The sequence below is a fragment of the Poecilia reticulata genome, chromosome 9 (genome assembly GCF_904066995.2).
Source record: "Poecilia reticulata chromosome 9, P_reticulata-male-v2, whole genome shotgun sequence".
Taxonomy (NCBI): Eukaryota; Metazoa; Chordata; class Actinopteri; order Cyprinodontiformes; family Poeciliidae; genus Poecilia; species Poecilia reticulata.
The window spans coordinates 25,166,136-25,192,719 of NC_088838.1; the positions used below are offsets into that span (position 1 = coordinate 25,166,136).

General features: G+C 37.3%; 2 protein-coding genes across 6 annotated transcripts in view; both read left to right on the forward strand.

The window, feature by feature from the left end:
- Positions 1-1,031: 1,031 nt before the first annotated feature.
- Positions 1,032-5,254, forward strand: LOC145552825 (uncharacterized). Its single transcript, XM_081610776.1, has 4 exons — positions 1,032-2,586; positions 2,811-2,957; positions 3,202-3,303; positions 4,069-5,254. Exons 1-4 carry the CDS (start codon positions 2,440-2,442, stop codon positions 4,372-4,374), a joined length of 702 nt encoding a protein of 233 aa, XP_081466902.1. The 5' UTR covers positions 1,032-2,439; the 3' UTR covers positions 4,375-5,254.
- A 2,511-nt stretch (positions 5,255-7,765) lies between these two features.
- The window catches only part of nsd3 (nuclear receptor binding SET domain protein 3), a 42,138-nt gene continuing 23,319 nt past the window's right edge, over positions 7,766-26,584 (forward strand). For 3 of the 5 annotated variants that reach the window (XM_017306535.2, XM_081610779.1, XM_081610780.1), the window contains exons 1-10: positions 7,766-8,155; positions 17,638-18,500; positions 19,366-19,638; positions 19,715-19,877; positions 20,243-20,397; positions 22,119-22,745; positions 22,823-22,988; positions 24,268-24,368; positions 25,283-25,328; positions 25,413-25,543. In XM_017306535.2, coding sequence (XP_017162024.2) covers positions 17,682-18,500; positions 19,366-19,638; positions 19,715-19,877; positions 20,243-20,397; positions 22,119-22,745; positions 22,823-22,988; positions 24,268-24,368; positions 25,283-25,328; positions 25,413-25,543 — 2,481 coding nt within the window. In that variant the 5' untranslated portion in view covers positions 7,766-8,155; positions 17,638-17,681. The remainder of the gene's footprint in view (positions 8,156-17,637; positions 18,501-19,365; positions 19,639-19,714; positions 19,878-20,242; positions 20,398-22,118; positions 22,746-22,822; positions 22,989-24,267; positions 24,369-25,282; positions 25,329-25,412; positions 25,544-26,584) is intronic. The other 2 variants (XM_081610778.1, XM_081610777.1) reach the window with 2 other exon arrangements.

The window sequence follows — 26,584 nt, forward strand, 5'->3', positions numbered from 1 at the left end:
ATATTAAAATCCCATTTTTTTACGGGGTTGTCAAAGATAAAGCATCGTTTGTCTAAAAGAAATATTGAACCAATATTGATTTATGTAATTATTTCTTTCTGGAATTAGCCAAAAATATTTGCCACTTGACATTTCACTGGAAATTTCATGTGTTTCGTTTTATTATTTAGCACTTTGATCAGAATTGTTGTTTTAAAATCACTTTATAAACAAAGTGTTATGGTATGAACCATTTCATCTAGCGCCCACAAGACCGGCCGGTAAAAAAAACTGAAGATGATTAATGAGCAGTTCGGTCCAAAAGGCCGCTGCAGAGTGAGACATCTGGCATTCCACGACCTTTGAGCTGCAGATCAGCCGAGGAGGTTGACAAAGCCAATCAGAGGCGCTGTTGCAAACGTAAGCGGTGTATTTACGAGGTTACGTACTGCTATAATTTATCTGCATTTAAAACTGTTTATGCAGATTTTTATTGCTGCCTTCTGCTTTTAGTGTCCTCGGAGTTTTTCTGTTCGTGAAGCGTTGATCAAATCAAGTAAAACACACATCCCATCATCCTCCTTCCACCCGAATGTGTGAAATCTTTTCCATTTTTATGGCAAGCAAATGTGTCATTTATTCATCAGTAGACTCTCCAAACCTGTTATGTTGTCATCATGCTAATTTGGTTTTAAATATACCACAAATTAAAACGGTTTCTGATATTTCTGTAGAAGACAAAGCAACTGCAAAACCAGTTAAATATATCTCTATAAACATCCAGTGTTCTTTTCCTAAGAAACATAACATCATTTCACATATTTATAAATGGGGTGAGTAGCACTGAATTAATTTCAAACATCTCCGTGATGACAAGACACAATGTAGAGGAATTCGAAGAAATAAACAATTAAATAAAAATAATTGAATTCATGACAATGTGAAGGTCATTAAACAAATATTTACCATTAGATTACCATACCACAGCATACCACTTTTATTTATAAAAGCACTTTAAAATAATTTAATGTCTACAAAGTGCTGTACACACTGAAAAAAGTGTGATCAGGGTTAAGTAATATTTACTAAATAAATAAGAGCAAACTATACATAATAAAAAAGACTGTGTGCAGTTTTGAATCTCACTGAGCTGAATTAACCAAATTTGAATATTTTTTTAATTGCATTTTACTTTGTTTTTATTTAAATATAATCAGCAAAAAAACAATAAGTATTATTTATTTATTTTCATTGGTAAAGTCAAAAATGCAGAAAATTGATAAATTTTACTCATTTGGGAGGCCTTGACTTTTTCCCGCCCAAGGCATTTTCATCACAGGAACATCGCGTCTGCTCAGCATTTCGTGGACTACCGTTTTCTTAAAGGTAAGACATGTTTTAAGTGTTTTTAGTTAAACAATTCAAGTGTCTGTAGCAGTTAAACATTTTCTTAAGTTACTGCAAATTAGCAAACATGGCAACTTTACTGTACAGCAAGTCAATTAAGTTATATTGTGAAGGATTCGAAGTCAGTCTACGTCGTCTTTGATTTGACTAAATGCATTGCAAGGATTGAAAAAGTAGTCTCAATGTCACAATTTAATGTGACTAACGTAATACCGTTATATAGTGGCCGTAGAATACAAGCTACTCTTTTATTTAATTTAGTTTCTTGGCCTCAGCCCAAGCTTCCCCTCCCCCACCTTAACAAGCTAGCTAGCATGTTTGGGCACCATAATGGAGGAACAGACGTTGTTTTCAACGGTGAGATAATCAATGAGCTAATCAACTCAGGAGTTTCGTTTAACGTTACTGCATGTAGTTTTTACAATTAAAATGTACTCAAGTAACATTTTTACTCAAGTACCATGTTAAAAGCAGATTTCTAATCAGTTTTTATAACGTTACACATTTCGAAAGAAAAATCAGCCGTTTTGCATAGTTACATTTTCAGACAAAGTGCGCTGTTTCTTCTTTCTTCTTTTAATTTGGCGTGTTTTGAGCGCAATGGCTGGTGTTTTGCTAAACCCCAGTTCACCGGCTCTCACTGAGGCTCTCCATTAACATTACGTTAGTTACATTCAGTTGGCTCAAACGGCTTCCTCATTTTTCCCGTTTTCTCGGAAAAACGTTATGCTTTCAAACTGTGGCTGCAGCTCACACTGACAGATAAACAGTTACAGTGAGATGCGTCTGTGAATGTTGGGTTGAAATCAGTATGTAGCTTCGTACTGACTGTGCTGCCACAGAGAGAGTGAGAGAAATGTTAGTCCGTTTTGGGCATTTTTGATTTTAATATTTATTTTTTGGCATTTGTTGATGTGCATATTACTTTAAAATCTGTTTCATATTTTTGTCTTAACATCTTGATAGTTCATTTTTTGAAGTGGGATTGGATGAGGTATTCATCCATAGTTGGTATGTTATAGAGCTGGATGATTTAAAAAAAACTTAATTGTGATGATCTTTTCAGTGACATTACAGTTGCGAAATGATTTGGCCAAAATGGCCAAAACATTTGCACAAAGAAGAAACGAAATCATCAACCAATCACACAGTATAGAGGACATCAAAGCCAGATGGCCCGCTCTATTTGAGACATCTCACGTGAGTTCTAAGTGCATGCCAATCAGAAATATTCCTAGTCAATGTGAAGGATTGCATTTGTGATTCTGCATTTAGCAATTTGATACAAAATGGGTTACGTTGCTGTCATCTTTTTTATAGATCAAATTTGATCCATCTTCTTCCTTTTGAAAAATGTCGTAAGAACAGTATGTATGTTTGTAATATTTGATGCTTTAAAACTGGTTTCATGATTTGTCTTTCAGATCCAGGATGAGTTTCACAGAATCACAATGGTGCATCTTGAATCAAAGTTCATGTCCAAACTGGATGAATTTACTCCTCGACTTCTGAACGTGTTCCACTCGAAGGGCGGAAGCATGGGGTTGAGATTGCAGGCTATCCTACTCAAGGTATCTTTCATTGAGCATTATCGTTGCTAATATTTTATTCTCAAAGTTTTGTGTTTAAACTTCTGGAATATCATTACTTAAATTTACTGGAGGTTAGCCTGTGATTGTCTTTATAAATGGAATATGAAATAATCGCATGAGAATTTGTATGAGTAGTGTTTTATTACACTGGTCCCCAAGACGGCACAGGAACTCAATATTAACAGTAATATAAACCACCTGGTGTTTCTTTTTTTCGTTTCAGACTCCAAGCAATCCTGACATCAACATGACCAGAGATGTTATCATTCGTTGTTTGATGATGTACCTTGGGGAATCTACAGATGAACTCTTAAAAGAGTACGATGTAAGTTGAATTAGATGTTAAAATATAAAGTAGGTGATTTCTCTCATCTCTTGTACTTGTTATTTGTTGGAAAGTTATATCACAAAATAGTAATAACTGTATTTCTCCCAGTAGTTCTTGGCAAGGTATATCATTGTCCTCTGTTAAGTGTGTTTAAATTCTTATTTTCCATTAAGTAATTTTTAAATGCTAGTGCAGAATGCTATCTCAATTTGATTTCACCAACTGGCATAATTTAAAACTTGTCAGTAATTTATGTAATTTTTTTCCTAAGAATGCTTTACCTAACTATAACTTTTTTATTTTTAAGTCTTGGCAATTTGTCCCTAAAAGTGAGCTAAGAAATGATGGCCAAGACGCTGCTTTGTGAATACAAAGACATTTTTACAGAAAGACTGAGGCAACGCAGAATAAGATATTAATCAAGACAGTGCCAGGAAGAAATAATAGTGTAATGGATTGATTTAATTTCAGAAACTTCATTTAGAAATATTTGTAACTGTTCAGCTCCTCATTGCATAATTGATTATAGTATTATATATTATTATGATTGATTTATATATATTCTTTTCCTTTATAAATTATGTGTGTTTTTTTTTGTGTTATCTCAGATTTGTCTAAAACACTGACATAAATAGAGTGCATTACACGCAACGGCTGACAAACTCCAGATTTTCTTGTCCAAACAGTTGCAAGCAATTTGGGAAATGGAACCTTCTCCTTTGGCTGCACTGTCTGATATGCACAATGTTCTTGCTATTACAGGATGCTGATGAAGACAGTGTGTCACAGGACCTTGCTGTTCAAAGCCTGAAGATCCACAACATCAAAGCTAACACGTCAGAGGATCCAGACATCGGTATCGTGGTGGACGGCATGAAAATTCTAACTGCTCTGGGTAACTTTCCAAGGGCTTGCTCCCTGCTTGTTGGGTTGGCGTATGCTGTGAATCTCGCCTATCCAAAGGAGCTCAGATACACGTTTGAAGTGTTTCAGAAACTTCTCCTCGGGCTGGATAGTTCAAAGCTCTCCCCAAAAGTGAACAGCCTCAGGAATAAACTACTGGCTTAAGAAAATGGACCGTTGCTAAACAAAAGACAAGTCACTGTCAAAACCAACACGCAAAACTTTGTGAAATGCTCGGTGAAGTTAGTTAAAATTAGGGTCATTTTCAGTTCAGTGGATTTCTGCATGTGTATTTTTTCTTGCAGTACATTACAGTTAACCACCCTTTCTAAGGACTGACCCCTTGTTCTCATATGTGCCTGTTATATGGCTTGGATCTGTTCAGGTCTGTCACATGAACCCTTGTCCCTTTTATACAGCATAGAGCATCCACTATTGCCTTTTTGGAGAGTCCATGCAGGCTTCACCACTGAAGGGTGATGATCTGCAGGCTGGAAAACTTTGTTGTGTTTCATTTGCACTTTATTTAATATGTTTTTTTCCAGTTCTGTCTTTCAACTTATTTTTCGAAAAGGAAAGTAAGTGTCACGGAGCCAAGGGCCCCAACACAGTGACAAGATGTAGCATAAACATACAAAAAAAGAAAATGGACATTTTTATGCCTCAAAGGTCTCGCCCAACTCTCACATCTTGTCATGTGTTTTCCCCAGGTAAGTTTTATGTGCATACTTGTTTTGGGCTCTGCATGCCTTAAACATGCAGAACACAAAAGTGAACATAAGAGTTCACTTTAAGCATAAAGTGAACTCTTATGTGATTGATAAATTGTTGAAGCAAGTTTAACTGAGTCCACGTTGATTGTTGCTGATGTGATGGTTCTAAAAAATCATGTTAACTTTGAGCAGAGTGGCACTATGTTTTTGAGTTGATACTGATGTATATTGCCCCTTCTCTGTTTTATTGTTGTATTTAGGAATTTTGCACTAGTTGGTGCTGGATAAACACGTTTTATAAAATTGCACAAATAAATGCTGCTGCTGTTTTATGCATTGTAATTTGTTATTTTTTGATGCCACTCAATTTGGTCAGGATATTGTGTAAATTAGACACAGAAAAATTAGGGCAACAAAGTGACATTCAATATTATTGAATAGATTTAAAGTGCTATGATACAAATAAAAACTTAAAATTGATCAATTATTTTAGCTACAGATTAATAAGAACAAGTTTTAATGTGTTGAATTAACCAATAATGTGCTACAATATGAATTGATATTATTTGTATTATTTACTTAATCCAAATAATTTTTATGTTGATGTTTAGTAAATGTAAATCAATTTCACCCATTTAATTAATAAATATAAGTTAATTTCACCTAGATTATTAGTAAATATGATTAAATTTCCCCCAGATATTTAATAAATCTACATCATTTTTGCTCAGATACTTAGTAAATAAAAATTAATTTTTCTTGTAAAATTGACTTGGATTTACTAAATATTTTTGGGCAATATAAATGATCATTTGCATTGATATTAATAAATCAAACACATTTCAGCTGTTGCTTTTATTAAGATGTACTTCATTTTTTTAAGTTAAGTTAAGTTAACATATTCAATACTTTTTAATCAAAATTGTAGAACTTAAATTCTATTCAATTATATTGCGTGTCACTTTGTTGCCACAATTTTTTTAAGTAACCATTGGTCAAATTTTTCTCAGTGCATATGCACAATAGTAAAAATAGACAAGTTAAACAGAGGTAAGTTAAAATAGACTGTTAAATGTTAAAACAGATCTAACAGATTTAGACTCAAGTCTAAACCTCAGGATGTGCAGAAGGCTTTAGTGAATTTTGATGGATGGATGGATGGATGGATGGATGGATGGATGGATGGATGGATGGATGGATGGATGGATGGATGGATGGATGGATGGATGGATGGATGGATGGATGGATGGATGGATGGATGGATGGATGGATGGATGGATATTTTTATGTTCTTCTCTTTATGAAGCATCCTTCTTATACAATCCATAAAAAAGCAATTAAACCCTTTATTACTGCAAAATTGACTGCAGAAGCCATTTTGAATTTTGGACTCAGATTGGCATGGAAACCTCCTGATTTAAAAGTTGTAACTTTGGCGTGTGTCTTATTTGACTCTATAAACTTTAGTTTAGTTAATCACTTAGTTTACAGAAGATCTGAATTAAACTGACATCACAACCACAAAGCGAGTCTGCCTTTTTTAATACTGATTACACAATATTCAGTGTCGACGAAAAGATACACCATCTGATCACAAATAAAAGTTATTGATTAACCAACACACACACACACACACACACACACACACACACACACACACACACACACACACGTATTTATCTAATCTACTATGGTTGAATGTATTCACATGAAGAAATAAACAAACTCATATAAAAAATACCAACATTTTTATTTGTCTTGTACTGTGTAATATTATTATAAATACTATTATTTGGTACTTTTTAAATGTGTTTTTATGTGTATTGTTTTTAGCACTTTTAAGAAGTTCTTTGTGAACTTTTATACCTGATGTACCTGAAATTTTGTGGTACAATAAAATCTGTTTTTATTGTATTATAAAATAAAAAAACAACCTTTGCCTAATGAACATTGATTACAACTTCAAATTGGCTGAAATAAATATTTATGTGTAGTGCTTAGATAAAAATTAGCAGAATGAGCTAATTTTGTGCATATTTTATAGAAAAAACAGTGATTAATATTGTTAGATACTTAAAAATATGTTACAATGAAATATAAATTATTTGACTTATTTTAATTGTGTGTTCAGTGAGATCACTGAATGTTTTGAAACCTCTAACTAGTTACATTTACACAATTACATTTATCTGAGTCACTTATTTGAAAAAAAACACTACTTTTACTACACTGTATTTTATACCTTTACTTGAGTAATTTTATTTAGAAGTATATTCTTACTTAAGTAAGATTTCTGTTTCCACCCACTGAATGAAAAACAAAGACACAGACACACACACTTGCAGTTTATGTTAAAGTTTCATAAGCTTTTTCTTGGAAGAAACTGATTTGGAGAAAAAATATTTTTGTCTGATTTTGTTATTTTTCATTACTTATTTGAATTATTGTCATTTCCAAAGTTTCCACTTAACTTTATATTTTGGTCTATCTGATGATGTAATATTTGATCATTTGATCTCGTAACTTGAGTAAACGTTCTACCAAATACTTGAGCAATTTCTTGGATGGCTACATTTACTTTTACTCGAGTTTTAAAAAAATACGTTAAAGTCGTGTTACTTTTACTTGAGTACAATATTTGGGTACTCTGCAACTTTACTTGACTTGTGTGACGTCACTCACACATCCGCCTTTCATATTCCGTGCTAAACGGAGCGCAGGAATAATTGAGTTGACTGATGTGACGTCATTCACACATGCGAGTTTCAAATTCCGTGCAGCAATAAAAAAAAAATAGAGACAGGAGTGCTATTTGATTATATGGTGCAACAGCCTGCCATACCTTGAACCAAGCGGGACTTAAAAGCGACATTGCAGAGCGCTTTTGTGAAACTAAAGGAAGAGGACGCTAGAGATGAGCATTAAGAAGGCAGGAGGGGCGAGAATTAGACGTGTCTTTCTCCAACAGGGTTCCGACTAAATGCTGGGGTCTTAGCACACGACGAAGAGCCAGGCTTTGGGATTGGATAGCGACCATATAGCGTAACAGCACCCCCCGCCCCCCATCATCATCTCCTCTGTTGAGAATTGCGTTAAAAAAGGAAAGGCCTGAGCTTTGTCAACATTACGGGATTAATATATTTTTTTATTTTTTTGATTTTGTCCCCCCCTCCTTTAGATTAAGAGGAACGGTTGCAGACTGGTGTATGTGTTTAGAATGGGACACACTGAAGGTATTTGCATCTTTATTTCTCTGTTTTACCCGCATCTTTCGGCTCGGCATCAAAATCTGTGCTGCCCCTTTGCTCTTCCTCCGGAGCCACAAGCGTGTTTGGCGTATCTGCACCGTAGTTAGCCGTCCCCTCGCCTCCTCACGGGCAGGTTTCGCTTGTTTCGGACACATTTTTCGCTCCGAACCGCCAGTGATGGAGGTTTAATCACGGCAGACAATTTGATTTAAAGGGGCACAGGCAGCCATATTAGGAGTACAGCGTTAGCCAACATTAGCATCTCCTTTCATCTTTCCCATGTTTGCCCCGCATTACTGAACAACAGGAGACGCCTAGCTCTGTGTGTCTGAATATTAAAAGGCATTTAGTGGTTTCATGTTGTGATTTTCATCTCTATAAACCCCCAACATCTTCTTATTTTGATCCATTTGATGCCCGGTAGCTTGATGCTAACATCGCAGGCAGCTAAAACATCATTCAGTGAAATATGTGTATTTTTTCTGAGTGCGCAGTCGTTTTGTGATGAACCCAACACATTCATTGCCAGCTGTTATGATTTACTGCATCGCTTGTGAGCGAAATGAATCTCCTGAATTGATGTTGGTGGCTTTTGACCGCTAATCGACACCGTATGGATGTTTACATTATTTACCTTTCGGTTGCCGAGGAGCCTGTGTGCGCGTCCGCACGTCAAGTCACATTGAGTGGATCAGTCCATTTCACTTTACACTTTTAAACCTGATTAATCGATCTTCATAGATATTGGATGTGTTAAAGCAGCTGCCGTGAGAAAGCTCTTTGTTTTGTTTGTGAAGCTGGTCTCCATGTGTTTGCGTGGATGGCATTAAATACGCAAAAGCAAAAGCTCCCAATGATCAGTGAATTAAACCTAAAATTAGATTAAATGTTTAATGTAAAAATGTAATGTTGGTTGGCAGTATTAACCACTCAATGTCTGTAAGTATCTAGCAGGCAAGCTTCAAAATTCACCTGCCTTTTTTTAAAATTGAATCATTTACTAGAAATGATTCAATCTGCTTTTTTCTGGTTAATATCGATTCCTGCTTTTCTTTGAGATCTAGCACTTTAATCACAAATTGGTAAAGTACACAAACATTGTTCACTACTTCAACATAATTTCACTCAAGTGAAAGTAAAAGTAAAGAAATTACTCAAAACATTTTGTAAAATGCTACTTCATTAGTGAGTTCTCAATCATAAGATCTGATTTAATGGTTAGAATAAATGTCATCAGGCAGACAAAAATGTAACGTTATGTATAAATTCTGCTATTTTAAAGACTAAAATTAATACAAATAGATGGCACAGCTACAAAAAAGAAATTAAAGCAGAAGTACACTGCTCAAAAAAATAAAGGGAACACTTTAACATTTAAGTGAACACTGAAGTGTTCCCTTTATTTTTTTGAGCAGTATACTACTTTCCAAATAACATTTTTCCAACATTAAGCTTATGAAACCAATATTTATATCAACACTTTAATGTATTTTGGTCAAAATATGCTTGCTCTTTCTTTTATTTTCCAAAAAATTACCCAAGTAATTGTAATTGAGACTGTATCTAGTTACTACCCACTTCTGCATTTAAGATCAGCTACTCTTTGTTAATGCCTGTTGCAATGTTTTCCCCAGAAAACTTGCTAAGCCTGGTGGTTGCAAACATTTTTTGAAAACTTAAATAAATAAGCAATGTTTAGCCTGGTGGGGGCACCAGTAAAGACTGGTGGCCCGCCAGGCTTATAATACACTGAGGAAAACCCTGCCTGTTGGGGGAAATTACAGTTAACATAGCAGCCCAATAAATGGAAACAAAAGAAAACACACAAAAGAGAAAGATGTGCTGTGCAGTTCTGTGTTTCTTTCTAGCATAAACCCAAACAAATTAGCAGATTGTCCATTTCTAAGGCCATGTGTTACAAATGGGTTCTGACACAATTTTAAACCATTGTTGTTGTTTCCAAGACAACTTTCATTTACAAATGGAAGCTGTCTTCAAAAGGACATTTCCAATTAATTAATAAGCCCCCAGGGATATGATGTGCTTTAATAGCTGATTATTTAAAGTAACTTGCCGTCTACTGGAGGTTAATATGGTGACCGGACTCCACTTAACGTCCACTATCGGGTCACTCAGAGTCATTTCGGTTTTCTCATATTTTATGAGCCAAAATGAGGATTAAAACCAGAGTGAATGTGAGGAATGCTGTATTTTCAGATGTCATGTTATTAAACTTGAGCATTTTAATGACTATTTATCTCCATAATTCATGATAAAGCTAAAGTACAAATTAAAAAAAGAAACTTGTGCAATAGTTTATTTATTTACATGGGGAATAATGGAAGTTGGAGGAGGTGAAATGGTGCAGCGAGTTTAGAAACTGGTGAAGGGCAAAACCTTCAGCCATTAATTTGAACGGAGACAAAAAAATAAAAGGCTGAAAAATCTACCAAATATCAATCAAGCTTGAAATTTAATGAATTAAAGACGGCTCTGGAAAAAATATAGAGCCCACTGCACTGAACCCCATAGAAAACCTCCTGGTTTTTCCACCAAACATTGATTTCTCAGTTAAAACATTAGTATTGCTGTTTCTAAATGAATATCAACTTGTTTTCCTTGCATTATTTGAGGTCTGGAAGCTCTGCATCTTTTTCATTATTTTGACAATTTCTAATTTTCTCCAAATAAATAATACATTTTGGTTGGAATTTCAGAGACATGTTGTCAGCAGTTCATAGAATAAAAGAACAATGTTCATTTTACCCAAACATAAACCTATAGAAAGTAAAATCAGAGAAACGGATCATTTTAAGTGGTCTCTTTATTTTTTCAGAGCTCTATATGCTGTCATTTTTCTCCCCAAGCTTGATTGATATTTGGCAGATTTTTTTAAGCATTTTATTTTTGTGCCTTTATTAAAACTAACACCAAGAAACCTGTAATTTCGTGATCAATTGAGCTACTTGTTATGTAATTTGTTCTATCTAAAGTCTAAGGTATTAATTTACTTCCTGGCTTTCTTTTTTATGTTAATTGGCGTTCATAGCACCAATCGGGTTTTCTATGGTCTGATTCAGATCTTCACTGATTCAGATGTTTTATCTAAAAAAAAAAATGTGCTGAAAAAAATGTAAAAATGCAAAACATTTTTCAATTTATGATTCAAATCACATGTCTCAATTTTTAGTAAAACTCAAAAGAAGACCATCTAAGCAGTTGCTGGTTTATTCTTTTAGGAGAAAAACGATAAGTTTTGATAGATTTAAAGGGACGATTTCATATAAAGTTGACATTTTTGCACCTTACATTACGTTATAATGTTATTTCCTCATCAAAAACATACCTGGAGTGTTGCTCTGAATCTTTTATGCATGTTTTAGAAATTGTTTAATCTTCATGGCAACCATTCAGCTGTGCAAAACGCCTGGGCAGACCTAGCTCCACCTTCGATACACAGCTCCTCAGAGCTGCAGTTTCCTAGCTTCAGAGCTTCCGCCTCGCAGAGCGACTCCTTCAGACTAGCCAGCGGCAATTAGCAAACTGCGCATCTGCTGCTCTCGTTGCACAAGTTTCTTCTCAGTGTAAACGCTGCTAAAAACTTTGTTAAAGGGTTAATAGAGGAGTGATGTTGTGATGACTTCCAGAAAGCGGAGTTTTAGAACGAGCAGGAGTTTTTAAAGAGACAGAGGCCCAATTTACAGGCGTTAAATTACCATATGTAATTTCCTTCAAGTCATATTTGATATACACTCCTGATCAAAATCTTGAGACCAATCAAAAAATTGCAAGAATTTGCATTTTGCACTATTGGATCTTAAGAAGGTTCTAAGTTGAGCTTCACAATGTTAAAGGAAAAAATCAGTGCAAGAGACAAGAACTTTTGAACAGGGAATTTTCTGAAAACTGCATTTACACTCAAACATGATTTTTTCAGCTGATCAAAAGTTTAAGACCATAGTCTTTAAAAGCCAAAAGCTGTGCAAAAATCTGGATTCCATGTCATTTTCTGTCAAGTCTTTACAATGTCAAGACCTCCTGATGGCAAAAGCAAAAAAGCTCACTGACTTTGAACGTGGTAGGATTGTTGAGCTGCATAAGCAAGGCCTCTCACAACGTGCCATCGCTGATGAGGTTGGACGCAGTAAGACAGTCATTTTGCATTTTTTAAATGATCCTCAGGGTTATGGAACAAAAAAGTCAAGTGCTAGACCCAAAAAAATTTCACCAGCTCTGAGCCGCAGGATCCGATTGGCTGTCCGTCAAGACACGGGACGATCCTCTACCCAAATTAAGGCCATTACTGGTGCTGACTGCAGCCCAATAACCATCAGACCGCATCTGCAAGAGAAGGGCTTCAGAAACAAAAAACGTCTTCAAAGGCCACGTCTTCTTCAACTCCACAAAATTGCCCGTTTGTACTTTGCAAGGGTGCACCAAACATGGGACATTGAAAGGTGGAAGAAAGTTGTCTTCTCTGATGAGAAAAAATTTAACCTTGATGGTCCTGATGGCTTCCAACGTTACTGGCATGACAAGGAGATCCTACCTGGGATGTTTTCTACACGGCACAGTGGTGGGGGCGCCTTCATGATTTGGGGTGCGTTTTCCTTCAATGGAACAATGGAGCTTCAGGTTGTGCAGGGGCGTCAAACAGCAGCTGGCTATGTGGAGATGTTGCAGCAGGCATCCCTCATGACTGAGGGCCCTCGTCTGTGTGGTAATGATTGGGTTTTTCAACAGGACAATGCTGCAGTTCACAATGTCCGTCTGACAAAGGAGTTCTTCCAAGAGAATAACATCACTCTTTTGGACCATCCTGCATGTTCCCCGGATCTAAACCCAATTGAGAACATTTGGGGATGGATGGCAGGGGAAGTTTACAAAAATGGACATCAGTTCCAGACAGTGGATGAAGCCATCTTCAACACTTGTAGCAACGTTCCCACTAGCCTCCTGGAAACACTGGCATCAAGCCTAAACCATTGTTTGAAGTCATCAACAAGAATGGTGGAGCTACTCATTACCGAGTCCTTTTTTTTTTGACACTTTGATTTCTGTTTTTGGGGGTTTTCGGGTTGTTTTGATCTATGGTCTTAAACTTTTGATCAGTTGAAAAAAATCATGTTTGAGTGTAAATGCAGTTTTCAATTAATTCCCCGCTCAAAAGTTTTTGTCTCTTACGCTGATTTCTTCGTTTAACACTGTGAAGCTCTACTTAGAACCTTCTTAAGATCCAATAGTGCAAAATATAAATTATTGCAGTTTTTTAACTGGTCTTAAGATTTTGATCAGGAGTGTATGTAGCCTTTTTATAAATACTGAAGGCAACATAGTTAATTACTTGTGGTATAAAGTGACACTGGGTGCCTGGAAAACAAAATACTACCACTTTAATAAGTACGGGGAACAAATCTGAACGGCTCAAGGGGTAACTTCGGCTTATATTTCTGGCAGATAGATTTGTGCATCTCTGGTTCACATATCTTTTCCGACTTCACATCCCAGTTGAACATGTTTTGGTTGCAAGTTGGAATACCAGTGGGATTTAGTGACTTTAGTGGCGCTAACTACTTTTAGATGTACCAGCCAACGCTGACGTGTTCCTCTCAATCTTGGTTATTTTGTTTTAATTTATTTCTACAGCTTTACGTTATCACCTAAAGACAACTAATGCAGAACACTGTTTTCATCCAAAAAAAGAGTTTATTACACATATAAAAATTACTAGAACATTTACAACTTCTGATGGAACAAGTGAAATGCATAAAACAGATGTCCAAATAAAAAACTTAAATGTTCCCAGTGATTCAGTTTAGTAAAAAAGCGTCGTGTTACATCCTGCAGTAATTTATTTAATAACTGAACTTAGACTGAGAACGCTGATTTTCTTCACCTTTTGACTCTACAGTTCCCACTTACCTCAGTGTTTGTTATCACACATTCATTATTATATTTTTGTATTAACTTAGGCCAGTCATTCACTTAAATAAAGTTTGGATTTGAATTGATTTCATTAGGGACAAATTAATTAATAATTAATTAATTAATGCGAGATTTAAAAACAAAATAAAAACAACACACTGCAAATTACAAGAAATGGTTAATAGTGGTACAAATGAACAATTATAAGAAACAAGTCACACCTATAAGACAATTAAATTTTTTAATTCAAACGTTTTGAATCGAGTATCTGCACTCTGATACTTCCTTAATTTCCTTTTGATCCATATTAATTTTAAACTCCTTCTGTTTGTGTTTAATGTAGGGGAATTCTCCTGCTGCTATAAAGACTTTTGAGTTAATTTTCTGCAGCCTCTTAAGGCGAATCTGCTGGTAGATAAATTACTGCATCATCTGCATACAGTTTGAAGTTAGCATCTTTGCAGACTTTAGGTAAATAATTGTTATTTACCTAAATATATTCTGAGTGCAGACACTAAATAAACAAGTTGTTGGTCTGTTAATCAATTGTTCTCTTTACGTGCGGCCATATTGAACATTGGTCTGTTTGGTAACCATTATCAAAGTCATAATTCCAACTTCTTCTTGTATTTCTAACTAAATCACATTTCTGAGTACAAATGGAGTGCACCACATCACATCAAAGATCATTTTGTTAAAATTTATTACAGTATATTTGCGACTGTCATTGCAATCAGCTGCACAACATCAATATTTAGTTGGTTTAAAGTGGTGTTCCTGTTCTGCATTTCAGCGATTACAGATTTTAGTCACTGAGAAAGTTCAGAGTGAGAGGTAGTGTCTAAATATTCAATAATATTACAAATGCATGTTTTCCTAATGTCATGCCCTGATTATTTTTATTACATTTTTTTTTTTTGCATTTTGTGCCGGTTTTATAGTTTTATCTGTGTACTTTTGCATTTATACACATGAAAACGCTCATTACTTTTTCAACATCGTGAGATAACGTCAGAAAATCCAATAATTATTTGATTTAGTCTTTGAACACAAACCATTCAGTCGAGTATAGTTGGAAATAACTTTTGACAAGTTTAATCTCATGCTTCAAAATCAGTTCAACTGTTCCAGTTCTCAGAAAACCGGTGGTAACTCGTCGTCCTCGGGGATAAACTGCTGTTAGGGTCACAAGCCAATTACTGTGCATTTCTCTACATATCATTCCGAACCAAAAGGATAATGCTACATGTTGGCTTTGCACGTTGCTGTGTGTTCAACCAATTTGATCAAATGTAAACCATTAGAGGTGCAACTCTATCGCCTTTTCATCATCAGTCAGAATACTGAGTTTCCTAGATGTTCCTGTTGGTTTTATCCAAATTTTTCTGAATTTTGAGTGCAAATGGAAACCATTATAAAACATTTTCACCTCTACCATTTGGAAAATAATCTAATACTTTAGGTTATATTAATCCAGTAGCTTCTGAATAATTAGCTTAATAAATGGCACAACAAATGGCGTGACTAGAGCTGCAGTGATCAGGCTTTTACAGGCTGATATTAATAACTATCATGTAAAAACTGGCATGACCATTTCATTACTTTCAGTAAAACATCCTGAAACTCCTTGTGAGATTTGCTGTCACCAGTGCTAAAAATATGCTTCTTGTATGGGCAGTGAGCGCCTACTGAACAGACCACATATATTATTTCAAAGCAGAGTTTTAATATTTTAAAATGTATCATACAACATATTGCACCCAAGCAGTCTTTTGTGGGATTCAAAAACGTTGAGATTTTAAGAAATTGCTGTCTCCATGTGTGCAACAAAGTTTATCTTTCTAGATAACGAGATGTTTGGTAACTTGACATAAAATGTGCACAAAATAATCTCTTCTTTGTCTCTGCAGAATAAGTGGGAGACTTTCAGCTTTGATGCTTTAAACAAGGAAGAAACAGATTCGTTTTTATTTGACCTGCTGATCATCATTCAGAACCAATCAAGGCAAAGCTGGAAAATTTCAGCAGCTGCTTGGCTGGTTTAACTGTTTCTCTGCTTTCAGGCCAGAGCTGCACAAAATGTTGAATCTCAATTACTGGAATATCAATATGTGCAAAATGAAAATCGCCAAGGACTTACTAGATATGATAATATTTCGTGATTGTGGAATCTCAAAAAAATAACGGAGAGACTGATGTCATTTGGCACACAGATAAAAACGGCTTTGATTTGATTGATACAATAACACACAACTCTTATAATAAAGGGTGTATTTGTATGTTCCTCTGGAGCCAAAGGGCCACATAAATAGGTACGGCTGTCCCCCTGACCTCAAGTTTGACCCATGTGCTATAAAGCGGCTTTTTGGCATGTGCAGGACTGGAACTAATAGTTATTTTATTAATTGATTATTCTGACAATAAAAAATGGCACACTTTTCATTTTAACCACCTTATTCTATTTCACACAATATTGAAAAATGCATAAAATTGAATTAAATTCCTTTATCAAATAAGAAAATAAAAAAAATTTTTTGCCTGAAATGCTATAGCATAACATTCCTTAAATGTATGCTTGAAGATTTGCAGCAAAAGATTAATCTGCAGCTAAAAACAATACTTCAAACATCAACATTTGAAAAGTTTCACATGAAAACTTTCTGCTTGACTTAAAATCAATAAACTGAGGGAATGACCTTCTGACTTTTATTTTTAGTCAACAGATCTTTCTGAGATTTTCTTTTTCTTTACCTTTTTTCCCTTTTACAAAATGTGACTCATAGTTCTAGGTAGAAAATTTGTGGAAATATTGAATGTATTTTTTCTTTTTTTAAATTGAATACAATATGCAGTTCTGGAAAAAAAATAAGAGCCCACTGCACCAAATCCCATTGAAAACCTTCTGGTTATTCCTCCAAATATTGATTTCTGAACTCTTCCTGAGTTAAAACATTAGTGTTGTTGTTTCTAAATGAATATGAATGAACTTGATTTCTTTGCATTATTTGAGGTCTGAAAGGGCTGCATCTTTTTTGTTATTTTTTTATCTTTTGACAATTTCTAATTTTCTGCAAATAAATACTAAACTTTTGCTTGGAATTTCAGAGACATGTAGTCAGTAGCTCATAGAATAAAAGAACAATGTTCGTTTTACTCAGATAAACCTATAAAGAGACAAATTAGAGAAACTAATCATTTTAAGTGATTTCTTAATTTTTTCCAGAGCTGTATGGTTTTTGTAGAGTTTTGGCTTGATTACTGGTCTACCTGTGTTGTTATTTCAGCAAATTGACTTTTAGAGTGTGTATACTCCAGTTAGTGACGAATTGATTACTAATTAGTTGACGATTATTTTAATAATTGATTAATTGCTTCAACTCTGGTCTTGTGCAGGTTACAACAAAGCAGAAGAATATGGAATAAAGATCTTTCACTGTGTTTAAAATATCAATGTTTAATTTGTTTTATGATGCATTTAAAGCTGATTTTAGTTGTTTGAGAGATGAATCAGAGTCTTAAAGTTTCCCCGTCTTTGTCCCCAGGTCCAGTCAAAGAAAAAGACAGTTAAGGATGCAGGAGCCCAACAATGGATTTCTCCTTCTCTTTCATGCAAGGGATCATGGGAAATACAATTCAGCAACCCCCTCAGCTCATTGACTCAGCCAACATCAGACAGGACGGCTCCTGCGACACCGGCAGTGACCCGGGTGAGGATAGCGGTCCCTCTTACGATGCTGCCCTGGATGCAGAGTTCTCTTACCCGCCGTCAGCCTCGGAGGACATGCCACAGGTCCCTAACGGCTACCCCCCGGGTCTGGGCCTGTACGAGCCCCAGGCCAAGTTCTCCATGTACTCACAGTTCCCCAACGGCTCGGCTAACGGTTACGGCACCATACGGAGCTACGGGGACCACGGCCTCCTGCCGGGGGAGGGAACTGTCCTGAGAGGACCTGGCCTCCATGAGAGACCTCTGTCCCCCGTGTCTCCACCGCTGTCGGTACATCACCCGCACCTCCACCACCCCCATCACCATCACCACCACCACGCACACCCCTTCCACTCAAACCCGCCCCACATACAGACCCACTCCCACCCGCACAGCCCCCCGCCGCCGCCACCGCTGCCGCTGCCCGCCCAGCACCAGCTGTCCCAGACGCCTCACATCATGAGCCACAACCTGCCGCCGCCGCCCCCCTTACACCTGCCTTCCTCCAGCCCCCCGCCCTCCCTGGTGGACAGCACCCCGTCTTCTCAGCCCGCGCTCACTCCATCCAACACCCCCGGCGGCGGCGTGCTGAAGAAAACCAGCTCTCCAGAGATCAAGCTGAAGATCATAAAGACGTATCAGAACGGAAAGGAGTTGTTTGAGTCTGCGCTGTGTGGGGATCTGCTGCAGGAGCTGCAGGTAACGGGCCAAACTCAGGGGTAGACATGACGCACTGCTCTGTAATTTCACATGTCTCACTCCTAAGGTACATATTATTATTTTAGAAATAAATTTAAACTTCTTTAGGGGGACGACTTGTGTAAATATCACATTTTATAGTTATATAATTCTTCCCAGTATAAAAAGTAATGCACCATAACTCAGTGCTGCCTCTCCCCCACCTCAGTCTGGCCAGTATCAAGCCTTTACACAAGTGAATAAACATCGTTACTAGAAATTAGGGTAAAAGAAAACTAGTTTTTAATATTTAACATGTCAAGATGCAGGAAGAAAATATAAAACATTGAATTTCTAAATGGTGAAAGAAATATACTCATGGAAAACATAATGTACGATTCTCCAGATGGTCCTTAATCTGGACATGTCTAAAAATGTTGAGATTAGATTTTAGTATTTAGTGCCAGTACCACCAAAAAGTACTGACACCCACTTTTTTTTCCATATTTTCTGTTTTATCAATGGTGTCCATATTTTTATTTATTTGATTTTTTTCTATTTGAAATGTCAGCGCCAAAAAGAATTGAGGTTATCCTTTTGCCAAAAGTATTTATACATATAAGTATTCAGCAACGGGTGTGGATACTTGGGATATTTACCGATTATGTTTATCTTTTTGTATGAATTTTGTATCCATTTACCTAAATGTGTCTGAAAATGTGCATCTCATTGTATCATTAAGGGCTATTTTGCATAGATGTTTCAAGAGAAAATAAGAATTTTCAGTATAACAATGTAATACTTTCAGGTTGCCACAAATATTAAAAGTAACTAAATGAAAACAACAGGCGCAGCATTGTCTTAATAAATTTTTGCGGTCTTTTAGAAGGAGTCTCAGAAGAATGAGGCAACTCAAATGCAGCGCAGACACGAGAGGAAGAAGGAGAAGAGGAAAAAGAGCGCGAGGTTGCAGCTTCAGGCTCAGCAGAGTGTGGAGCGGAGCCAAGAGCAAACTGCTTCCACGGCCCAGACAGAGGAATCCGTCCAGCTGCAGCCAAGAGAGCCGCCGCCGCCGAGCGACCCGCCACCGGCCCAGGCGGAGAAAACTCAGAGGACGGTCATCAAAACTGAGCCAAAAATACCGAAGACAAAGAGCGAAGTAGCTTAGCACCTTCAATTCAAGTCTCTGTGGGATCTTAAAACTAGACCAGTAACGAGTGAATCTTCATCTTTAGGTTCCTAAAGTCCATCATCCGTCGGTGATCCAGGAGACGGGGTTCTGTAAGGAGTTTGTGATCGGAGATCTGGTGTGGTCCAAGGTGGGCACCTATCCCTGGTGGCCCTGCATGGTCTCCTCCGACCCACAGATGAAGGTCCACACTCGCATCAACACTAGAGGTAAGAGTACGGCTGCACCGACCTTTAAGAAGCCTCACCTGCCGATTCCGATTTTGGCGGATGCAGCTTTTTTTTTTTTTTGTCTTAAATGTTGCTAAATATAAAAAGAAAGTGGCTGAGCTATTGACTGTTGTTAGCTGCGAACGTGAAGATGTGACCTGGTGGGCCGGTCTGTCAGTCAAGCTTCTCTTATGGGAGAGCAGAAGAGGACAGTAGTTGATTATATTTGCTGAGGTGGATAAGATTGGTGGATTAGATCGGCTTCACATTTAAGTATCAGCCGATATTGGTGTACCTCTAATCTCAAGACTGTTGACCAAATCTCTGTTGTGGCTGTGTGATTTTGTAACTCCTCTCGTTAACAGGACACAGGGAGTATCACGTCCAGTTCTTCGGCAGCGTCGCTGAGCGAGCGTGGATCCACGAGAAGAGGATAGTCACGTACCAGGGAAAGCAGCAGTTCGACGAGCTCCAGGCAGAGACGCTGCGCAAAGCCACAAACCCTGTGGAGAGACAGAAAGTATGTACAGACATTATGTCTAAAAAATGCAGTATTACCTGATATAATAAAAAAGGTTTCGAAGAGGAAGCATTGAAAAAAGACGGGAAACCAGATGTTGGATACTTTTGGTTAAAAAGCCATCCTAGGTTTAAGTTTAAGTGTGTTGTTATTTTAGGGTCCATCCACAGCAGCCACATTTGGACCGCTTTAATCAAACTCTGGATTATTTGCCTGGAAGGTCCAGTTCGTTTGGGGAAGTGTGAACTCTGATGCAGACCAGAAAAATGAGCTCTGGTTGGCCTAAAAACCCAGATCTAGGTCTGGACAAAGTGAATTCGAATGCTAAGAGGAGACTGCTCCAAAAGCAGGAAGTGAACTGCAGTGCAGGGGATTCTGGGTAAATACAACCAAAACAAATGTGTGTCTGGCGCTAGCAGAAAAAATTATTTGGTCTTTTAAAGAGAAATTTTACAAACACTAAAATATGACGCTACTCCTTGTTTGTTTACATTTTATGATGAAGGAAGTTGCATCATGGCTTCTTCTGAGATTTTTGTGTCATTTTCGTCAGTAGTTCTTGTTGCAGCGCCACCACATGCGAGGGAGTGAACAGGTTTTTTAATTAGTTTGGATCGTTTGATCAAGTGGAGTCTGAAAGAGAATCACACCAGCTGAAAATGTAACAAATGTTGAGTTTTTGATCTCTAATCAAAAGCAGTCTACCAAACTATCAGGTGTGAAAACACCCTTAATGTTTGTAAACATTAGAATTTTAAGAAGAAGAAAAAGAAAAGTGTTGCTTTGCCCAATATTCTTGTTTTAGTTGATATAGGTAATAAAATACTTCTTTGTGTGTCAGCTTCTGTCGTCTTTGGTATTTCTGACAAATTTAGCTAAAGAATGAGCTAAATCTACTAATTAGTTTCATATTGTCAGGTTGCTGCATTATATTTGTATATATTCACATTTTGCACATTTTTTATACTTCCACTAGAGTCTCTACTGCTTCTAAAAACAGCCCAGGTCTTAAAAATCCCACCCAGCTGTTTTTATGCCATTGAGTTCATGTTTTCTGGTGCCTGGAAAATGAGTCATTTCAAAAACCTCCCAATTGTTGATTCACACTGCCGTCCCTTCTGGTTTTTCTCTTCCCCGGCGGGCTGTGAGTTTGAGCTGTCCTCCGTGTTGGAAATGCTGCACTGCCTAGCAACCCAGGCAGAGCTCCGGCACCTTCGGCCAGCTGGTTTTACTGCTGTACGGGTGGTACAATGGCTGCTGGAAAAACACAGCAACCATTGTTTTTGACTTACCGTTCAGAAACCACTTGCTGCATTCTTGTTGGTTCTTAGTATGCAGCTGTTATATGTGTCAAATAAAATAAAATTTTATTTGTAGATCACTTTGAACTTTAAAACAGTTCAAATGATCTAGAGCTAGACTTAAAGGAACTCAGTGTCTCAGCTGTTTTGCAGCTTTCCAGAGGTTTGTTCCAGTTGGGGGTGCGTGACTAGCAGCAACTTATTTGGATTTAAAGTGACTTTAGGCTCATTCTGAAATTGAACAGACTAAAATCTCATTATCTCTGAATAATTTTATGCAGAAAATATGATGAGCATGTTTTGTGTAGCCCATTGATTTATCCTGTTTATGGAAGCATAATAGATCACTTTTAAAGTTATGAATTTCCAGTAAATGATGATTATTATTCAATAAATCCATCATGATTTATCTTTCTCCAGCTTTTGAAGCCCATTCCTCAGAGGGAGCGGACTCAGTGGGAAGTAGGCGTCGGCCATGCTGAGGACGCCTTTCTCATGACTCGCCAGGAACGGATCGATAACTACACCTTCATCTACGTTGACCCGGACCCCGAAGAGGCACCACCTACCAAGAAACCCAGCATCCGAGCTGAAAAACGGAGCCGGCGCTCCAGCGGCTCGGTCGGAAAGAAGGAGGATGTTGGCGTGAAGTCGCCCGACAGAGAGCAGCCGCCGCGGAGGCAGCTGCCGCGCCGGCAGTGCAGCATTTCCAACACGGAGGACAGCTCGAACTCACAGCCCGCCGGGGAAGAGAAGAACCAGAAGGGAGAACAGCAGAAGAAGAGTTCACCGCTGCAGAACGCCGGCTCTGGTGCAAAGCAGGACTCGCCACCGCCGGTGGTCAGGCCGTGGAAAACGGCAGCGGCGAGGAAGCTACTGCCTCTCTCCATCACCATGAAGAGGCTGAATGTGGAGATCACCAAGTGCGACTGGCCTCTCCTGCAGAAAAACATCACGCCGTCCCCAAAGAAGGACAGAGAAGAAGAGAAGAAGGAGAGGGTGGAGAGAGAGGCCCGGCAGCCCGACCTGGGGTACTGCTCACCTGACGTAGGTCTAACTAGGTGCAGATGGATGGAAGGACGGTGACGCCATCCTGTGAGGTCTGATCTGAGTGTTTCCTCCAGCAGGACAGCAGAGCCAAACCTGTGCCCAGTCCAGAGGAGGAGGAAGAAGAGGGTGACGAAGGTGAGGAAGAGAGCGACGAGCGGAGAGGCTCTCCGGCCAGCAGGAGGAGCGAGTCAGCGAATCGACAAAACTCTTCACCTGGATCGCCCAGCAGCAGCCCGCAAGGCGAGGAAACGAATCAGAGCAGCAGCCATGTTTGTTAGCTCTCCTGTAAAAAGCCTGAAAATTAATCAGTTTTTTACTAAAATGTCACTAAGCCTGTCTCGGTAACAAATGTTGCTTGATGATAAATTGTCCCAGAAATTATTGTGATAAACCAGAATATTGTTAATAATGAAGAAACACAAGATCAATAAACTTTAAACTCTAACAAACATTTAACACTGGAGCTGGAAGACATTTTAAATATCGAGAATAAATAAAGAAAACAAAAAATAAAATGAACTCTGAAGTCTCTGTAAACCAAACTGTCCTTCCAAAAAAGGACATCCAGGTTTTGGCAGAAAAACAGAAAAACGAAAATAAATCATGCAAATGGAAATTATTGAGCTTGCTTTCATTTATCATGTGATTATTTATTGCTTATTGCAACAGGTCTAAATGTCACACTGAATAAATTCCAACCGTTAATTTTACTACATTTATTCACTGGGAGGAAACAATCAAGTTTTGGTGCCCCAACAACCACTTCAAAATAAACGGAACCACAGGATTTATTCTGGTGGTGGTTTGGTGTAATGCACTGTGGGAAACCCTGAATATTACAGCAATGAAGTTGTACAAAATAAATTCAGAGTATTTCAAAAATAAAGCTGTAATAATATGTGATGAAAGTCATATTATTTGCAGAATGAATCCCTAATAATATGGAAATACTCATATTAGTAGAATTAACATTTTTGCAAAAATCAAGCTACTTCACTACATAATGCATGTTTAGCTTCTTGTTTTATGCTACAGAATAAAACATTTAGAAAAAAAACTGGAGGGATATATTTATTTTATTTAACTTTTATTAAATAAGTTAAGAACAAATTCTAATTAAGGATCTGGCTGAAAAGAAGAGACATTTTAGAGGAATAAAGCAAAAAGAAATGATCAAATCTCGCTCTCTCTCTTTGTGCTCCAACCTTATTAAACATTACAGACCACTAATTAAAGGTGAAAGGTTTGTAAAGGTTTCTGATAGAAGCTGAACCAGCAGGTGTGGCACTACTGACTCTATTTTTTAATTAAATGCTAATTCTGGATATTTTTCTCCACTTAAAAGATTAACTCAAATTAAAGATAGGACTTTTCTACATTTTTTTAGAGAGAAAAGTTAGTTTGAGGGCTTTCTGCTCATCTTTACCTGCAAGGCCAAAATAAACAGGATTTATTTTTTCTTGTTCTCTGTGTGATACAAAATGCAGGCTGCTTATTATTTATTTATTTTTGCTTTCAGGCTCTCAGGACAGGAAGCCTCAGCGGCGGTCAGTCCGGAGTAGATCTGAGTCAGAGAGAGGCACCGATCCCATCCCGAAGAAGAAAACCAAAAAAGAACAGGTATGAGTCTACCTCTGCTCACCTGCAGCGAAAGATCTGGCTTCTCTCTCGTTATTCTACGAAAACTGAAAGAAATCATGAGCTCAGATTTCCACCACAGAGAACGTTTCAGATTGAATTGCTGCAGTTTAGGGCTGGATGATGTGGCTTAAAAATTAAATCCTGGCTTTTATTTTTAAGATTGGTTCAGATTTTCATAGATTTTGTTATTATTATTTCTTTTATTTGTTTATTTTTCTTCTTATTTTTCTAAAAAGAGACATTACTCCTGAAAATATTTTTAAAAAGTGACCTTTATTTCATTCATCCCTATCAGGAATGAATAATGCCATACTAGTATTAGCAGAAAAAATAAGCAATTTTACCACAAAAAATGTCTTAAAATTATCAGGAAGAAATTATTTTAATGAGAAAAAATATTCAATAAATTTATCAGGTCAGTTCATGAAGTTCATTCTTTGAAATTGTTTTCACAATTATTTCAAGATTCTGCTACTGATGATGATTTGATGCCAATGTGTTTAAAAGTATTTTTTATCTATTATTTTTATTTTATATTATTCTTTTGTGTTAGAAGTGTAAAACTTATAAAATTCCAATTTTATTGTGGTGAAGTTATGCATTTATTATTGTAATTTAAAAAAATTATCATAGCTTGGCCTTAATATTTTTTGTTGTGGTGTTTCCTTGAATTAAAAGTTTATATAAATAGAATCTGTAAAACGCGATTGTGAAACAAGATGGCGGCCCCGGACACGCTGACATCACTCTGAACTATGGAAACCGAAGGAGTGGATCAGTGGAAAGATTTTACAAAAATTTTATGTTCTACTCTGTGAATCAAAACAATCAATTTAAATTAAACAAATTGGAAAACACAGAGTACATCAAAGTGTGAAATTTGTGTTTCTCAGGCGGAGATGGCTCCAGAAACCACTCTGAAGACGGGATCACAGAAAGGTATAAAATACTCAATACCTCCTCAAACCCAGCAGCTATAAACTCCTTCATAACTTACATGAAATCCATACCATCCTCCTGAAGGAGCCAGTGAGATCTCTGATGCGTGCAAACCGCTGAAGAAGAGAAGCAGAGCGTCAACAGACGTCGAAATGGCTTCGTCTCAGTACAGAGACACGTCTGATTCCGACTCCAGGGGTCTCAACGACCCACAGGTGGGCTTCAAATGAAACAACACACACAAAAACAAGAAGACACGGATGTAATAAAAGAAATAGCTCATCCTGTCATTCCTGTATCATAAAAGAAACAAAATGCGTTTGAGTTATTTACTGATTCTGTGTGTGGACTCTAAGCTTTCCAATGATGTCAAACACATGGAAATAAAAGAAGAAGTTGCTCTTTACTACAAATGTTGTGCACATTAACATCATATTAGGGCTATTTGTAATTAAAGAAGCGTAATAAAAGAAAAATAGACTTGAGTAGTTTTGGCAGAAACAAAAATCCTCTTCTGTACCATTAAACATAAAAATTGTCCACCCATTTCTATCCATCATATTAATTTGCTGATTCAAATCCTTTTAAATAAAAAAATAACAGCTGTTGACTTGTGCTCAGAGCATTTATAAGCAGGCAAAGTCCTAAAAACAAAAACACAACTCTCACTATTAGTACGCGTTGAACTTTGAGCTAACACCACCGTACATGCAGTACCTCGCGGATCACTAGGGGGCAGCCACAAACCACAGTTTGAGAAAGATTTACGTAATCACCCTTTGCAACTTCGATCCCTAATCATTCGAGGCGATATGACGGAAGTCGGAAGTGAGGGACGGGAGTATTGTATTGAACAAAGTTTTCCCAAGTTGTTTTTGCCAGTTTATTCATGGCTCCTCCCCATCACGTGTTGGTCAAATTATCAACTTTTCCTGAATTCACACCACACGATATCATAAACAGTGTTTACTTTTACACCGGAGTAGCCTTAAAAACACACAAAAGACGAGATGCTAACCAGTTTTTTTTTTGCATACATGCTAGGCTACATGACGGTGCGGCATTGCTTCCATGGTTATGGTTAGACGCGTACCTTCTCCATAACGCGATATTGGATATCTTTCTAATCATACAGCACCCTATGACAATTTCTTAAGTGAAATCAAGTTCATAAAAGCAATATTAGGTGACAAACATCTGTTTTTAGACTAGCTTTAAAGGAGCTCATTGGTTGTGTGCGTCATGGCGGAGCGGAC